General features: G+C 57.1%; 1 protein-coding gene across 1 annotated transcript; it reads left to right on the forward strand.

Annotated features, from left to right (window-relative positions):
- The first annotated feature begins 3,885 nt into the window (after positions 1 to 3,885).
- Mpi (mannose phosphate isomerase) lies at positions 3,886 to 12,040 on the forward strand. The gene is made up of 8 exons (XM_042668864.1): positions 3,886 to 3,950; positions 5,582 to 5,709; positions 7,095 to 7,295; positions 8,630 to 8,771; positions 9,070 to 9,252; positions 10,329 to 10,502; positions 11,119 to 11,327; positions 11,429 to 12,040. Exons 1-8 carry the CDS (start codon positions 3,935 to 3,937, stop codon positions 11,645 to 11,647), a joined length of 1,272 nt encoding a protein of 423 aa, XP_042524798.1. The 5' UTR covers positions 3,886 to 3,934; the 3' UTR covers positions 11,648 to 12,040.
- The last annotated feature ends 1,059 nt before the right edge of the window (positions 12,041 to 13,099 follow it).

Here is a 13,099-nt window from a genome sequence, read left to right on the forward strand (position 1 = left end):
TTTTACCCAGGACTGGATGAGAGTTGCTATTGATATCTTATTCTTCGCGTCGTAACTAGAGATATGTTATTTTGTTATTGGGTTTCATTTTGTTTGGGGGGGGGGTGGTTTTTGTTTTGTCAGTTATGGGGCTTGAAATCTGGGCCTAGGTGCTGTCCCTCAGCTCTTCAGCTTAAGGCAAGCATTCTACCACTGGGGCCGTAGCCCCACTTCCGGTTTTCTGGTGGTTAATTGAAAATAAGAGTCTCTCTGACTTTCCTGCCTGGGCTGGCTTTGAACCATGATCCTCAGATATCAGCCTCCTGAATAGCTAGGATTACTGGTGTGAGCCATTGGCAACCAGGTGGGGTGTTGGTTTTGTGAGTCTTGCTATGTAGAGTGAGGCTCCTGTCTTGGTCTCCCTAATGCTGATATTACAGGAATAAACCATCAGTATTGCGTGTGTGCGCGCGCGCACTGAGACTTGAACTCAATGCCTGAGTGCTGTTCCTGAGCTTTTTCATACTCTACAACTTGAACCACAGCTCAACTTCTGACCTCTTAGTGGAGACAGAAATATCACAGACTTGGACTGGGAATGTAGCTTAGTGCTAGGGTGCTTGCTTAGCATGCATGACACCCTAGGTTCAATTCCTCAGTACCACATAAACAGAAAAAGCCAGAAGTGACACTGTGGTAGAGCGCTAGCCTTGAGCAAAAGAAGCTCAAGGACAGTGCCCAGGGCCTGAATTCAAGCCTCAGAACTGGCACACACACACACACACACACACACACACACACACACACACAAATCAGACTTTTCTGCCCAGGCTGGCTTCAAACTGCAATCTTCAAAGATCTCAGCCTCCTGAGTAGCTAGGATTACAGATGTGCACCACTGGCAACAAATATCATTTTTGTTTGCTTGTTTGTTTGTTGTTTGTTTTGAGATCAGAGTCTTACTATGTTTTCCAGACTGGTCTTGAACTTAATGACCCTCTTGCCTTAGCCTCCCAAGTAGGGGCTATAGGCCTGTGTTACCATACTTAGCTCCAGAGATCTGTTAGGAGGGAATAAAACAGTCATGAAACTTGCTATTTAACATCTATTAACTTCTATTGAGGCCTAACTTCTTAAGTTAGCCTCAAGTTTCTTCAGGATCTGCCTTCATCTATCCATCTTTCCCCCTCACTTGCCTACCCTGCTGTATTTTAGCCTTTTTAGTAACACAAGAATTCCTTACTCAGGGGCTGGGAAGGTGGCTCAGTGGTAGAGTGCTTACCTTGCATGCATGAGGCCCTGGGATCCATTCTTCAGTACCACATAAGCAGAAAAGCCAGAAGTAGCACTGTGGCTTAAATAGTAGAGTGCTAGCCTTGAGCTGAAGAGCTGAGGGACAGCACCCAGGCCTAGGCCAAGAGTTCAGACCCCACGACCAACAAAAAAAAAAATTCCTTACACTTCCCTTGTTCCCTCCTACCTCTGTATCCTTGCACATGCTTTCCTTTATCACTGGTATTTCCCCATTCCTTATGCCCCATCTTCAACTTACTCTTGAAGTCCATGTTTAGAAAGACTCTCCAAGTTAGGTGCCAGTGGCTCATGCCTGTAATGCTAGCTACTCAGGAGGCTGAGATCTGAGGATCCTGGTTCAAAGCCAGCCCAGGCAGGAAAGTCAGTAAGACACTTATCTCCAATAAGCCACTTAGAAAACCAGAAGTGGCACTGTGGCTCAAGTAGTAGAGAGCTCCCCTTGAGCTGAAGAGCTGAGGGACAGGGCCAGGCCCAGAGTTCAAGCCCCACAAGCAAAAAAAAAAAAAAGGGCTTTTCCTTTGCTAGTTCAGCCCATGCTCCCATCATAAAATTTCATATCACCCTGTAATTTTCCTTCATAAAGCTCATTAACAGATTGTAATTATAGACCTGTATAGGTAGTTATTTGTTTATGTCTGTCTCTTCCACTAGACAGGAAACCCCACAAGACTGTGTTTGCCTCACTCTGTGAGAATGTATCAGTATTAGGGCTTGAACTCAGGCTTGAGTGCCATCCCAGAGCTTTTGTGCTCAAGGCTAGCAGTCTACCACTTAAACCAGTCTTTTGGTAGTTAGAGATGAGTATCATGCACTGGCCACGGGTGGCTCATGACTATATTTCCAGCTACTCAGGAGGCTGAGATCTGAGGATCATAGTTCAAAACCAGCCTGGGCAGGAAAGTCTGTGAGACTCTTATCTCCATTTAACCCCCAGAAAACTGGAAGTGGTGCTGTGACTCAAAATGGTAGAGCACTAGCCTTTAGCAAAAGAGCTCAGGAAGAGGGGCCAGGCCCTGAGTTCAAGCCACATGACTGACCAAAAAAAAAAAAAGATTCAAAAAGATTCAACTTTATTGTCTCTAGGCACTATCCTCAGGATATGGGTTGGAGATAGGGGTGGGGGATGAGTACCAACCCCCCATTTCCCAGCCCCTAAAGTCATCCTCCAAGGGCAGGGATCTTGGCTGTCTGCATCCTGGGAGAAGTCCCTGACATAAGAACCAAGCCATTGGGCTGGGAATGTGGCTTAGTGATTGAGTGCTTGTCTAGTATTCATGAAGCCCTGGATTTGAGTCCTCCGTACCACATACACAGAAAAAGCCAGAAGTGGTGCTGTGGCTCAAGTGGTAGAGTGCTAGCCTTGAGCAAAAGCAGCTCACAGACAGTGCCCAGACCCTGAATTCAAGCAAAACAGAACTGGCAAAACAAAACAAAACTACCAGGCCATCTACCCCTCCTTGTGCTGTAGCAGCTATGCTGCTGGACCAGTGAAGCAACAAACATTTTGATCACTGTGAAGGCTGCCTTCCCATCAATTTCTGAACATTTCTAGGATGTGCCCTCTACCCTGAGAGAGACACCATTTTGCTCATTCATTCATTCATTCAGTGAGGAAAGGGTAGCTGCATGCCCCACCTTCCACAGACTCAATTTTCATCTCTACATTTTAGAGGGCTGAGGACTGGGGACTATAGCTTGGTGGTAGAGCACTTACCTAAAATGTGCAAGAGCCTGCATTTGATTCCCAACACCAAAAGAAAAAATGGTAAGTTAAATGGGAAAGCTGGGAGCCGGTGGCTCACCCCAGAGCCCAGGCCCAGATCACAAGCTCCAGATCTGACACAAAAGAGAGAGAAAAGAAAAAATCAAGTGGCAGACACTGGTGGTTCATGCCTGTAATTTTATTTATTTTTATGTTTTTTGTTGTTGTTGTTGTTGTTGTTGGTCATGGGGCCTGAACTCTGGGCCTGGGCACTGTCCCTCAGCTCTTCAGCTCAAGACTAGTACTCTGCCATTTGAGCCAAAGCACCACTTCTGGCCTTTTCTGCTTATGTGGTGCTGAGGAATCAAACCCAAGGCCTAATGTATGCAAGGCAAGCGCTCTACCACTGAGCCACCTTCCCAGCCCCTGCCTATAATCTTAGCTACACAAGAGGCTTAGATCTGAGGATCTTGGTTCAAAGCCATCCCAGTCAGGAAAGCAGGTAAGACTCATCTCCAATCAACCACCAGAAAACCAGTAGTTGGGATCCCAGGCAGGAGCCATGCCCGGCTCTTTCGTGCCTTTTGCTATACTCCATGATTCACGCATTACACTGGTAGACCTGTCTTCCGAGGCCAGAGGAGAAGTTCTGCAAAGGCAAAGTGGTGCTGTCTTCTCCGAGTCTGACGTCTCTTCCCAGCCCAGCGCACACAGTCCATGGAACTTGAGAGAAGGGAGGAAGGAAGGCTGAGACCCAGACTCTTGGGGGGGAGGGGGAGGGGTGTGTGTGAGGGAGGAACTACATTTCCCGTGGAGCTCTGCGCGCAGGGCCGCGGAGGCAGTAACCAGGAACTACATTTCCCATGAAGCCCCGCGCGCGGAGCCGCGGGGACTGCCGGGAAGGCATACGTGCCCGTAGCCGGGTCCACGGCCGCCGGGATGGCGACTCCGAGAGGTGATTTGTCGGTTGACCCGCGAGCGAGGCGGGGGCGTCGGGGGGTGGGGGGGGATCGCGGCCCGGGGTCGGGCCTCACAGCTGAGGCTGGAGGGGAGACGGGCGGGTGGCGGGCGCCGGGAGGGCCTGGGGGGGTCCCCGCCCCCCGCGGGCTCGTGGCGGGCGCCGGGAGGGCCGGGGGGGGGGGGGTCCCCGCCCCCCGCGGGCTCGTGGAGGGCCTGAGGGGGTCCCCGCCCCCCGCGGGCTCGTGGCGGGCGCCGGGAGGGCCTGGGGGGTCCCCGCCCCCCGCGGGCTCGTGGCGGGCGCCGGGAGGGCCTGGGGGGTCCCCGCCCCCCCTGCGGGCTCGTGGCGGGCCTGAGGGGATCCCCGCCCCCCGAGGGCTCCTGGCGGGCCTGAGGGGATCCCCGCCCCCCTGCGGGCTTGTGGCGGGCGCCGGGAGGGCCTGGGGGGTCCCCGCCCCCCTGCGGGCTCGTGGCGGGCCTAGGGGATCCCCGCCCCCCTGCGGGCTCGTGGAGGGCCTGAGGGGATCCCCGCCCCCCTGCGGGCTCGTGGCGGGCGCCGGGAGGGCCTGGGGGGGTCCCCGCCCCCGCGGGCTCGTGGAGGGCCTGAGGGGGTCCCCGCCCCCCCCCCCCCCCCCCCGAGGGCTCCTGGCGGGCCTGAGGGGATCCCCGCCCCCCGCGGGCTCCTGGCGGGCCTGAGGGGATCCCCGCCCCCTGCGGCCTCTTGGCGGGCGCCGGGAGGGCCTGGGGAGTCCCCGCCCCCCGCGGGCTCGTGGCGGGCGCTGGGAGGGCCTGGGGGGTCCCCGCCCCCCCTGCGGGCTCGTGGCGGGCCTGAGGGGATCCCCGCCCCCCGAGGGCTCCTGGCGGGCCTGAGGGGATCCCCGCCCCCCTACGGGCTCATGGTTGGGAGGGCCTGGGGGGTCCCCGCCCCCCTGCGGGCTCGTGGCGGGCCTAGGGGATCCCCGCCCCCCTGCGGGCTCGTGGCGGGCGCCGGGAGGGCCTGGGGGGGTCCCCGCCCCCCACGGGCTCGTGGCGGGCGCCGGGAGGGCCTGGGGGGGTCCCCGCCCCCCGAAGGCTCCTGGCGGGCCTGAGGGGGTCCCCGCCCCCCCCCCCCCCCCCCGAGGGCTCCTGGCGGGCCTGAGGGGATCCCCGCCCCCCCTGCGGGCTCGTGGCGGGCGCCGGGAGGGCCTGGGGGGGTCCCCGCCCCCCGCGGGCTCGTGGAGGGCCTGAGGGGGTCCCCGCCCCCCCCCCCCCCCGAGGGCTCCTGGCGGGCCTGAGGGGATCCCCGCCCCCCGCGGGCTCCTGGCGGGCCTGAGGGGGTCCCCGCCCCCCGCGGGCTCGTGGAGGGCCTGGGGGGGTCCCCGCCCCCCGCGGGCTCGGGTCACCGGGAGGCGGGAGCGCGGGGCCCAGGCTGCATCCGCCCGCCGTGCAGACAGACGGGACACAGGCTTGCAGAAGAGACGGGTCCCTCCCACAGCCTACACACAGACCCCTGTTCCACTCAGTCCCCAGTCAGAACCCGCCCCTTGGTCCTGGTTCCCCTGGAGCCTCGGCGCGCGCTGCCCCCAGGCCAGGGCTGACCCAGGCCAGGGCTGACCCCAGGCCAGGGCTGACCCTCCGCCTGTCCCACAGTGTTCCCGCTTTCCTGCGTCGCCCAGCAGTACGCCTGGGGCAAGAAGGGCTCCACCAGCGAAGTGGCCTGTCTGCTGGCCAGCAATGACCCACTGGCCCAGATCGCCGAGGACAAGCCCTACGCCGAGGTGAGACCAGAGAGACCTGACCGGCTGGGAAGCGAGGGAGCAGGAGACGCCCTTCTGGCTCCTGGTCAGTGAGCCAAGTGATGGCAACAAAAGGAAGGGAGAGATTGTCCTAGAAAAAGCAATCTCAGACCTCTGGTACTCTCCATCTTTCCAGCAACTCAGCACTTACTGGTGCGTGTGTGTGTGTGTGTGTGTGTGTGTGTGCGCGCGTGCGCCAATCCGAGAGCTTGAACTCAGGGCCTGGGCACTGTCTCTGAGTGACTTGCTTAAAGCTAATGCTTTGTCAGTTGAGCAACACCTCCACTTCTGGCTTTTTGCTGGTTAACTGGAGATAAGAATCTCACAGACTTTCCTCCTCCAGATGGCTTTGAACTGAGATCCTCAGATCCCACCCTCCTAGTAGTAAGGTGCCAGGTGACTCGCTGATAGGCATGAGCCACCAGCAGTCCGGCTTTATCCCTTTTTGATACTAGAATGTAGTCAACATCTTACTGAGGTGTTTTGAGACTCTCCCTTTCCCAGTGACCTTGACAGTGCAGTGGTCATTCTCACTGACAGATAAGGAAACTGACACTTGGGGTTGGAGGCGTGGCTCAGTTGGTATAGCAGTAACCTGTGAGTGAAAGAGGCCACGGTACCTAGTTCAAGTCCTGTTCTCAGACCTAGGAAAAAAATAAAAGAAGTCCGGGTGCCAGTGGCTCATACCTGTAGACTTAGCTACTCAGGAGACTGGGATGTGAGGATCATGGTTCAAAGCCAGCCCAGCCAAGAAAGGCCTCTAATGAGTCACAAAAAGCCAGATGGGGTGCTGTGGCTCAAGTGGTAGAGAAGTAGCCCTGAGCAAAAGAGCCCAGAGAGCGCCCAGGCCCTGATTTCAAGCCCCCAACTGACCAAAAGAAAACTAGGAATGCCGGGTGCTGGTGGCTCACGCCTGTAATCCTAGCTACTCAGGAGGCTGAGATCTGAGGATCGCGGTTCAAAGCCAGCCCGGGCAGGAGAGACCATGAGACTCCTATCTCCAATAAACCACCAGAAAACCGGAAGTGGCGCTGTAGCTCAAGTGGTAGAGCGCTCGCCTTGAGCTGAAGTGCTGAGGGACAGCGCCCAGGCCCAGAGTTCAAGCCCCACGACCGACAAAAAAAAAAAAAAAGAAAACTAGGAGAAGGGTGAAACTTGCTCAAGGCTCTCCAGCTGCTGCAAGGCACGGCCTGCTGTTCTGTTCTAGGGTCTGCTACCTCTCTTGTCTGTGGCATGATGCTTCATGCCCAGGCCTGGAGCATATTTTAGGGACCTCCTCCCCCCCCCCCCTCCCCCCCCCCCCCAGGCTCTGTGCTAATACCCTTCAGACTACAACTGTTGGTACCAGGTTTTTCCTGTCTTTGTAGCTGTGGATGGGGACGCACCCCCGGGGTGATGCCAAGATCCTTGACAATCGCATCTCACAGGAGACCCTCGGCCAGTGGATTGCCGAGAACCAGGACTGCTTGGGCTCCAAGGTCAAAGACACCTTTCACGGCAAGCTTCCCTTCCTCTTCAAAGTGCTCTCAGTGGAAACAGCCCTGTCCATCCAGGCACACCCCAACAAGGTAAAGCCAGAGGGGAGCAGAGGTCAGGACAGAAAAGGCCCTGACACCTAAGCCAAGGTCCAGCCCAGAGCTAAATGAAGGCCTAATGGCTCCTGATTTAGCTGCAGAAGGCCGGAAGCTGGTGACATGTCTTAAGTCCTGAGTGAACAGCTGGCCAGCCTGTGCCAGGGGAGCCTCTCCAAGCTCGAGTTGTTTCTGGCTGCCCCTCACCCACCCTGCTATGTTCCAGCTGGCTCTGTGGGAGCGGGCAGCACCCAGGCAGCACAGGTGCCCTAGCCAATCTTCCCGAGGCTCCACACCCCAGCCATGCCCAAATAGGTAAACAAGAGAGAAGGAAGAGCCGGGCGCTGGTGGCTCACGCCTGTAATCCTAGCTACTCAGGAGGCTGAGATCTGAGGATCTCGGTTCAAAGCCAGCCCGGGCAGGAGAGACCATGAGACTCCTATCTCCAATAAACCACCAGAAAACCGGAAGTGGCGCTGTAGCTCAAGTGGTAGAGTGCTCGCCTTGAGCTGAAGAGCTGAGGGACAGCGCCCAGGCCCAGAGTTCAAGCCCCACAACCGACAAAAAAAAAAAGAAAAAAAGGAAGGAGTCGCCAAAGTCACACATGGTGTGGCTTGCTGTTTGGCTTTCCTGCCTCACAAGCCAAGCTTCTTAAAAGGTTGTCCAAGTCTCCTCCCCTCCTCCCAAATTTGGCCCTGTTTTCCTGGGTTGGCTGAACCCCCTAATTTCTGCATCATGCCTTGACCAGATACAAGAAGCAAGCCACTGGTGTCTGAAACTGGAGAAGAGTGGAGAGCAAGACTTCAGCGTGACTGGCTTGAACTCAGGGCCTGGGTGCTACCCCTGAGCTTTTGTGCTCAAGGCTGATGCTCTACCACTTGAGCCGCATCTCCACTTGTGGCTTTTTTGGTGGTTCATTGGAGAGAACTCTGCCAAGGCTTGGCTTTGAACTGTGATCCTCGGATCTCAGCCTCCTGAATGGCTAGGATTACAGGTGTGAGCCACTAGTGCATAGCTGGGACTAGGTGTTTTTGGTTTTTGGTTTGTGGGGCTTGAACTTTGGGCCTGGGCACTGCCCCTCAACTCTTTAGCTCAAGGCAAGCACTCTACCACTTGAGCCACAGCACCACTTCCGGTTTTCTGGTGATTTATTGAAGATCAGAGTCTCATAGGCTTTCCTGCCCAGGCTGGTTTTGAACCACAATCCTCAGATCTCAGGCTCTCGAGTAACTAGGATTACAGGCGTGAGCCACCAGCGCTCAGCTGGGACTAGGTTCTTGCTGAGTAAACCCTGCTCCCTGACCATCCTCCCTCTCCCTTGCCACCCACAGGACCTAGCAGAGAAGCTGCATCTCCAGGCTCCACAGCACTACCCTGATGCCAACCACAAGCCCGAGATGGCCATTGCCCTCACCCCTTTCCAGGGCTTGTGTGGCTTCCGCCCAGTTGAGGAGATTGTGACCTTTCTGAAGAGTACGGTGGGGCTGAGCGCTGAGGGCATGTGCACTGAGCATGGGATATGTAGGGGGACCTCGGCCAGATCAGGAACAGAGATGGGGCACAGGGCTGGATGTCAGGAACTAGAGGACTGCTTGGGGCCAGATCACTGAGATCAGGCTTGGGCGGGCTTGTCAAGGGCTGGTACTGAGCAGCTGTTTTGTAGTACCGAGTTTGCTCAGTGTTGCCTGGCTCTGTGGTTAGATATGGGACGGGAACCCTGAGGGCTCTATCTCACAGTTCTTGATACGGGCCCATGTGTGGCTTCCTGCAGAGGTGCCTGAGTTCCAGCTCCTGACAGGAGATGAGGCAGCCACGCAGCTGAGGCAGAGCGTGAGTAACGACACCCAGGCTGCAGCCTCGGCTCTGCGCAGCTGCTTCTCCAATCTCATGAGGAGTGAAAAGAAGGTGGTGGTGGAGCAGCTTAACCTGTTGGTGAAGAGGATTTCCCAGCAAGGTGAGCGCGGCGGCTGGGAGGAGCAGGTGCCCAGGTGACAGGTACAAGGTGTTGTGTGTGTGTGTGTGTGTGCGCGCGCGCGCATGTGTACACACCACAGTACGTGGGCTTTAACTTGAGGCCTTATGCTTTTTTTTTTTTTTTAGTCAGTCGTGGGGCCTGAACTCTGGGCCTGGGCGCTGTCCCTCAGCTCTTCAGCTCAAGGCTAGTGCTCTACCACTTGAGCCACAGCACCACTTCTGGGTTTTTCTGCTTATGTGGTGCTGAGGAATCAAACCCAGGGCCTCATGCATGCAAGGCAAGCGCTCTACCACTGAGCCACCTTCCCAGCCAAGAACAGGGCTCTTAACCACTTAGCCCAGCTGCAATCTACTGCTGACCACCTCCGTTTGTGGAGTGCCACTTCCTGGCCTTTCTAGGTGGTTGAGGGCAGGCTAGCCTAGAAGCTTCTGGTATCTTCCCACACACATTCAGAGCTGCTTCCCAGCCTTGCGGTTGTTTCCTGTGTGTAGACAGACCTAGTGTCTGGTGGCTGGAGAGCAGGAAGGGGACAGGAGATCCTTCTCCTATAGGACCAAAGTCTAGTGCTCTCTGCAGATAGCTCTTCCTCAGATGCATTCCAGGGGGCAGGCAGGCCTGGGGAGAGTATCAGAAATGGCTGATGGGTGTCACTCACCTTTGGACAAGCAGTTAAACCGAAACAAAGACTTGCCAGGAACCGGTGGGCATGCCTGTAATCCTAGCTTCTCAGGAGGCTGAGGTCTAAGGACCGAGGTTCAAAGCCAGCCCAGGGAAGAAACTCTGTGAGACTTTTCTCCCATAACCACCAAAAAAGCTAGAAGCAGAGCTGTGGCTCAAGTGGTAGAGTGCCAGCCTTGAGTGAAAAGGCTCAGGCCCTGAGTTCAAGTCCCAGTATGGATGCAAAAATCAAGAGGCCAGGCATGCAGGCAGTTGAAGAGATGGGCTGGTGGTAGCCGCCCAGCACAGCACAGCCCTGAGCAGGCAGGGACTCGACGCTGAGTCTCCTCGGCCAGGGCATGGCTGCGGACACAGCCTCGGGCGCTTGTAACCCTTAGTGTCTGCGGGGAACAGCGTGGAGGACATTTGCGGGGAGCTCCTGCTGCAGCTGCACCGGCAGTACCCGGGAGACATCGGGTGCTTTGCCATCTACTTCCTGAACCTGCTTACCCTCCAGCCTGGAGAGGCCATGTTTCTGGAGGCCAACGTACCCCATGCCTACCTGAAGGGAGGTGAGCTCCGGGTGGTCAGCGAGGCCCTGGGGGCGCAGGGAGGGGAGAGGCGTCCAGCTCTGGCCTGGCCAGTCAGCAGGGGTGGTGAAGGTCAACTTGACAGTAGGCCCTACTTGTGCTATGCCTGTCCGAGGGCCGGGCGAGGGACCCAGCTTGAACACGGGGCCAGGCTGCCTGCCGTCCTCTCCCTCCAGCCTCAGCCTCTGCAGTCTCTACCCAGATTCTCACACTAAAACACCATGTTCCAAGCTGGGCACTGGTGACTCACGCCTGTCAGCTACGCACAAGGCTGAGATCTGAGGATCGCAGTTCAAAGCCAGCCCAGGCAGGAAAGTCCGTGAGACTCTTAACTCTAATGAACCACCAAAAGGCTGCTGTGGTTCAAGTGGTAAAGGGCCAGCCTTGAGGGAAAAGAGCTCCGGGGACAGTGCCCAGCGCTGAGTTCAGGCCCCCTCTGCACAGGCCATTGCAGGGTAGTGGCACCCCCTTGTGGCTGGTGCGACTCCCCACCCCCCCCATGCCCAGCCTGAGCTCAGCTTGCTGGGATTTGAAGGCTGTGTGTGTTGGGGGGAGGGTAGTGGGCCCAGGGGAGGTCCTGACAGCTGCCCGTCCCTAGACTGTGTGGAGTGTATGGCGTGCTCAGACAACACGGTGCGCGCTGGCCTGACACCCAAGTTCATCGACGTGCCAACCCTGTGTGAGATGCTCAACTATACTCCAAGCCCCAGCCAGGACCGGCTCTTCCCCCCAACACAGAGTCCGGGGGACCCCTACCTCTCCATCTACGACCCCCCTGTGCCAGATTTCACTGTCATGAAAATGGAGGTGAGTGGGGGTCAGCCACACCCCACGGGGCAGCCAGGGGTCTGACGTGGGCTGTGGTCAGGGAGGCCCAGCCATGTTGCCCCGCTCTGCTTCCCGACCAGGTCCCTGGCTCCGTCTCCGAGTACAAGGTTCTGGCAGTGGACTCGGCCAGCATCCTCCTGGTGGTGCGGGGCACCGTGACGGCCAGCACCCCCGCGGCCCAGGCCCCCATCCCCCTGCAGCGGGGCGCTGTGCTGTTCATCGGGGCCAATGAGAATGTCTCGCTGGAGCTCACTGCACCCCAAGACCTGCTGCTCTTCCGGGCCTGCTGTCTGCTGTAGAGGCCACAGCCTCCCTGCCCTCATGGCCAGTCACCCCAACTCTGTGCTAGCCCGGCCTTCTCAGGCCCCTCCCTGCTGGGGGCGGAGCCAGAGGAGCTGTTGGAGGAGTCCAGGTCCAGGCTGCCCTGGCCCTGCGGTAGTCAAGCACTCCAGGACCTCATGCACTGAGCCAGGCCCGCGTTCCCCAGGCCGCAGCTCCAGCCTTGCCACGAGGCTGTGGTGACTCCCAAGCTCTAGACCCACTCCTGCAGCGGCCTCGGCTCCAGGGAAGGCAGAGAGAATCCCAGATCATCTTGTCTGTGCAATTAAAGATAGTGTGCGGAGGCTGTGGGGCATGTGCACTCAGCCTCTGGTATTCCTCTCCCCGAAGTGGGCGGGAATTTCTCCCTGGAAGTTACTGCTTTTGCTCTATTCAGCGTTCTGGGGTGGGTGGGCTGGATTCCAGAAGCCTCTTTGTGGAAAGTGTGGGAGGGAGGCTGCCTTGGCCTCCGCTGCGCAGCTTGCAGGCAGGCCTTCTGCTCCTTTCCTGAAGGTTTGCAGACCCGAATTGAAGGTCATGATTGCTGAGCAGCCTCCAGTAGTCACCACACCCACACCTAGCTTCTCAACTTCTTTTTGTCAGTCATGGGACTTGAAGTCAGGGCCTGGGCACTGTCCCTGAGCTGCTTTGGCTCAAGAGTAGCACTCTACCACTTGAGCCACAGTATCTCTTCAGGCTTTTTCTGTGTATGTGGCACTGAGGAATCGAACTCAAGGCTTCATGCATGCTAGGCAAGCACTCTACCACTAAGCCACCTTCGCAGCCTAGCTTCTCAACTTCTTAGGGTTGTTTTGGAGTTTGAACTCAGGGCCCTGCTAGGCAAGGCTCTGTCACTTGAACCATGCCTCCAGCTCCTTTTTAGATTATTTTTCACAAAGGGCCTCAATGTTGACCACACACATAGCATGCTGCATAGTTGTGGTTACATGTGTACCTCCCAATGGGGTTCCACTAACATTGTTGCCTGGGCCGGCCTCAAACACATCTCCTCAATTTCCATGTACTGAGGAGGGGATTATGGGTGTAAGCTGCTGAACCCAGATGCTTTGGTTTGTTTTAAACAGGGTGTGGCCAGGGGCTTGAGTTTGTAATCTTAGCTATTCAGGAGGCCAGGATCTGGAGGATTGTGGCGTGAGATCAATGCAGGAAGCCCATGAGACTCCAAGTCCAGAATAGCCAGCAAAAAGCCAGGTTGGAGGTGCGGCTCAAATGGTAGAGCACCTCGGTGGAGGGGGTAGGTGGTGTCAGGCTGTGTGGCTCTGGCTAGCCTGGAACTCATGCCTCAGTAGGGGTTAGCACCTCGGCCAGCAGGCAAGTTCTGGCTCTGCTTACACACTGAGGCTACCCCACCAATTGGCCCGCAAAGCTGAAACATTTTTGGCAGGGCTGGGATCAAACCCGGGACCTGGTGC

The sequence above is a fragment of the Dipodomys spectabilis genome, unplaced genomic scaffold, assembly GCF_019054845.1.
Source record: "Dipodomys spectabilis isolate Male_0828 unplaced genomic scaffold, ASM1905484v1 ptg000478l, whole genome shotgun sequence".
NCBI classification, from domain to species: domain Eukaryota; kingdom Metazoa; phylum Chordata; class Mammalia; order Rodentia; family Heteromyidae; genus Dipodomys; species Dipodomys spectabilis.

Bases quoted from the DNA above. Each gene is read 5' to 3' on its own strand.
- Mpi (XM_042668864.1), top strand. The intron at 8,772-9,069 runs GTACGGTGGGGC...GGCTTCCTGCAG, and splicing joins GATTGTGACCTTTCTGAAGA to AGGTGCCTGAGTTCCAGCTC. The intron at 11,328-11,428 runs GTGAGTGGGGGT...CTTCCCGACCAG, and splicing joins TCACTGTCATGAAAATGGAG to GTCCCTGGCTCCGTCTCCGA.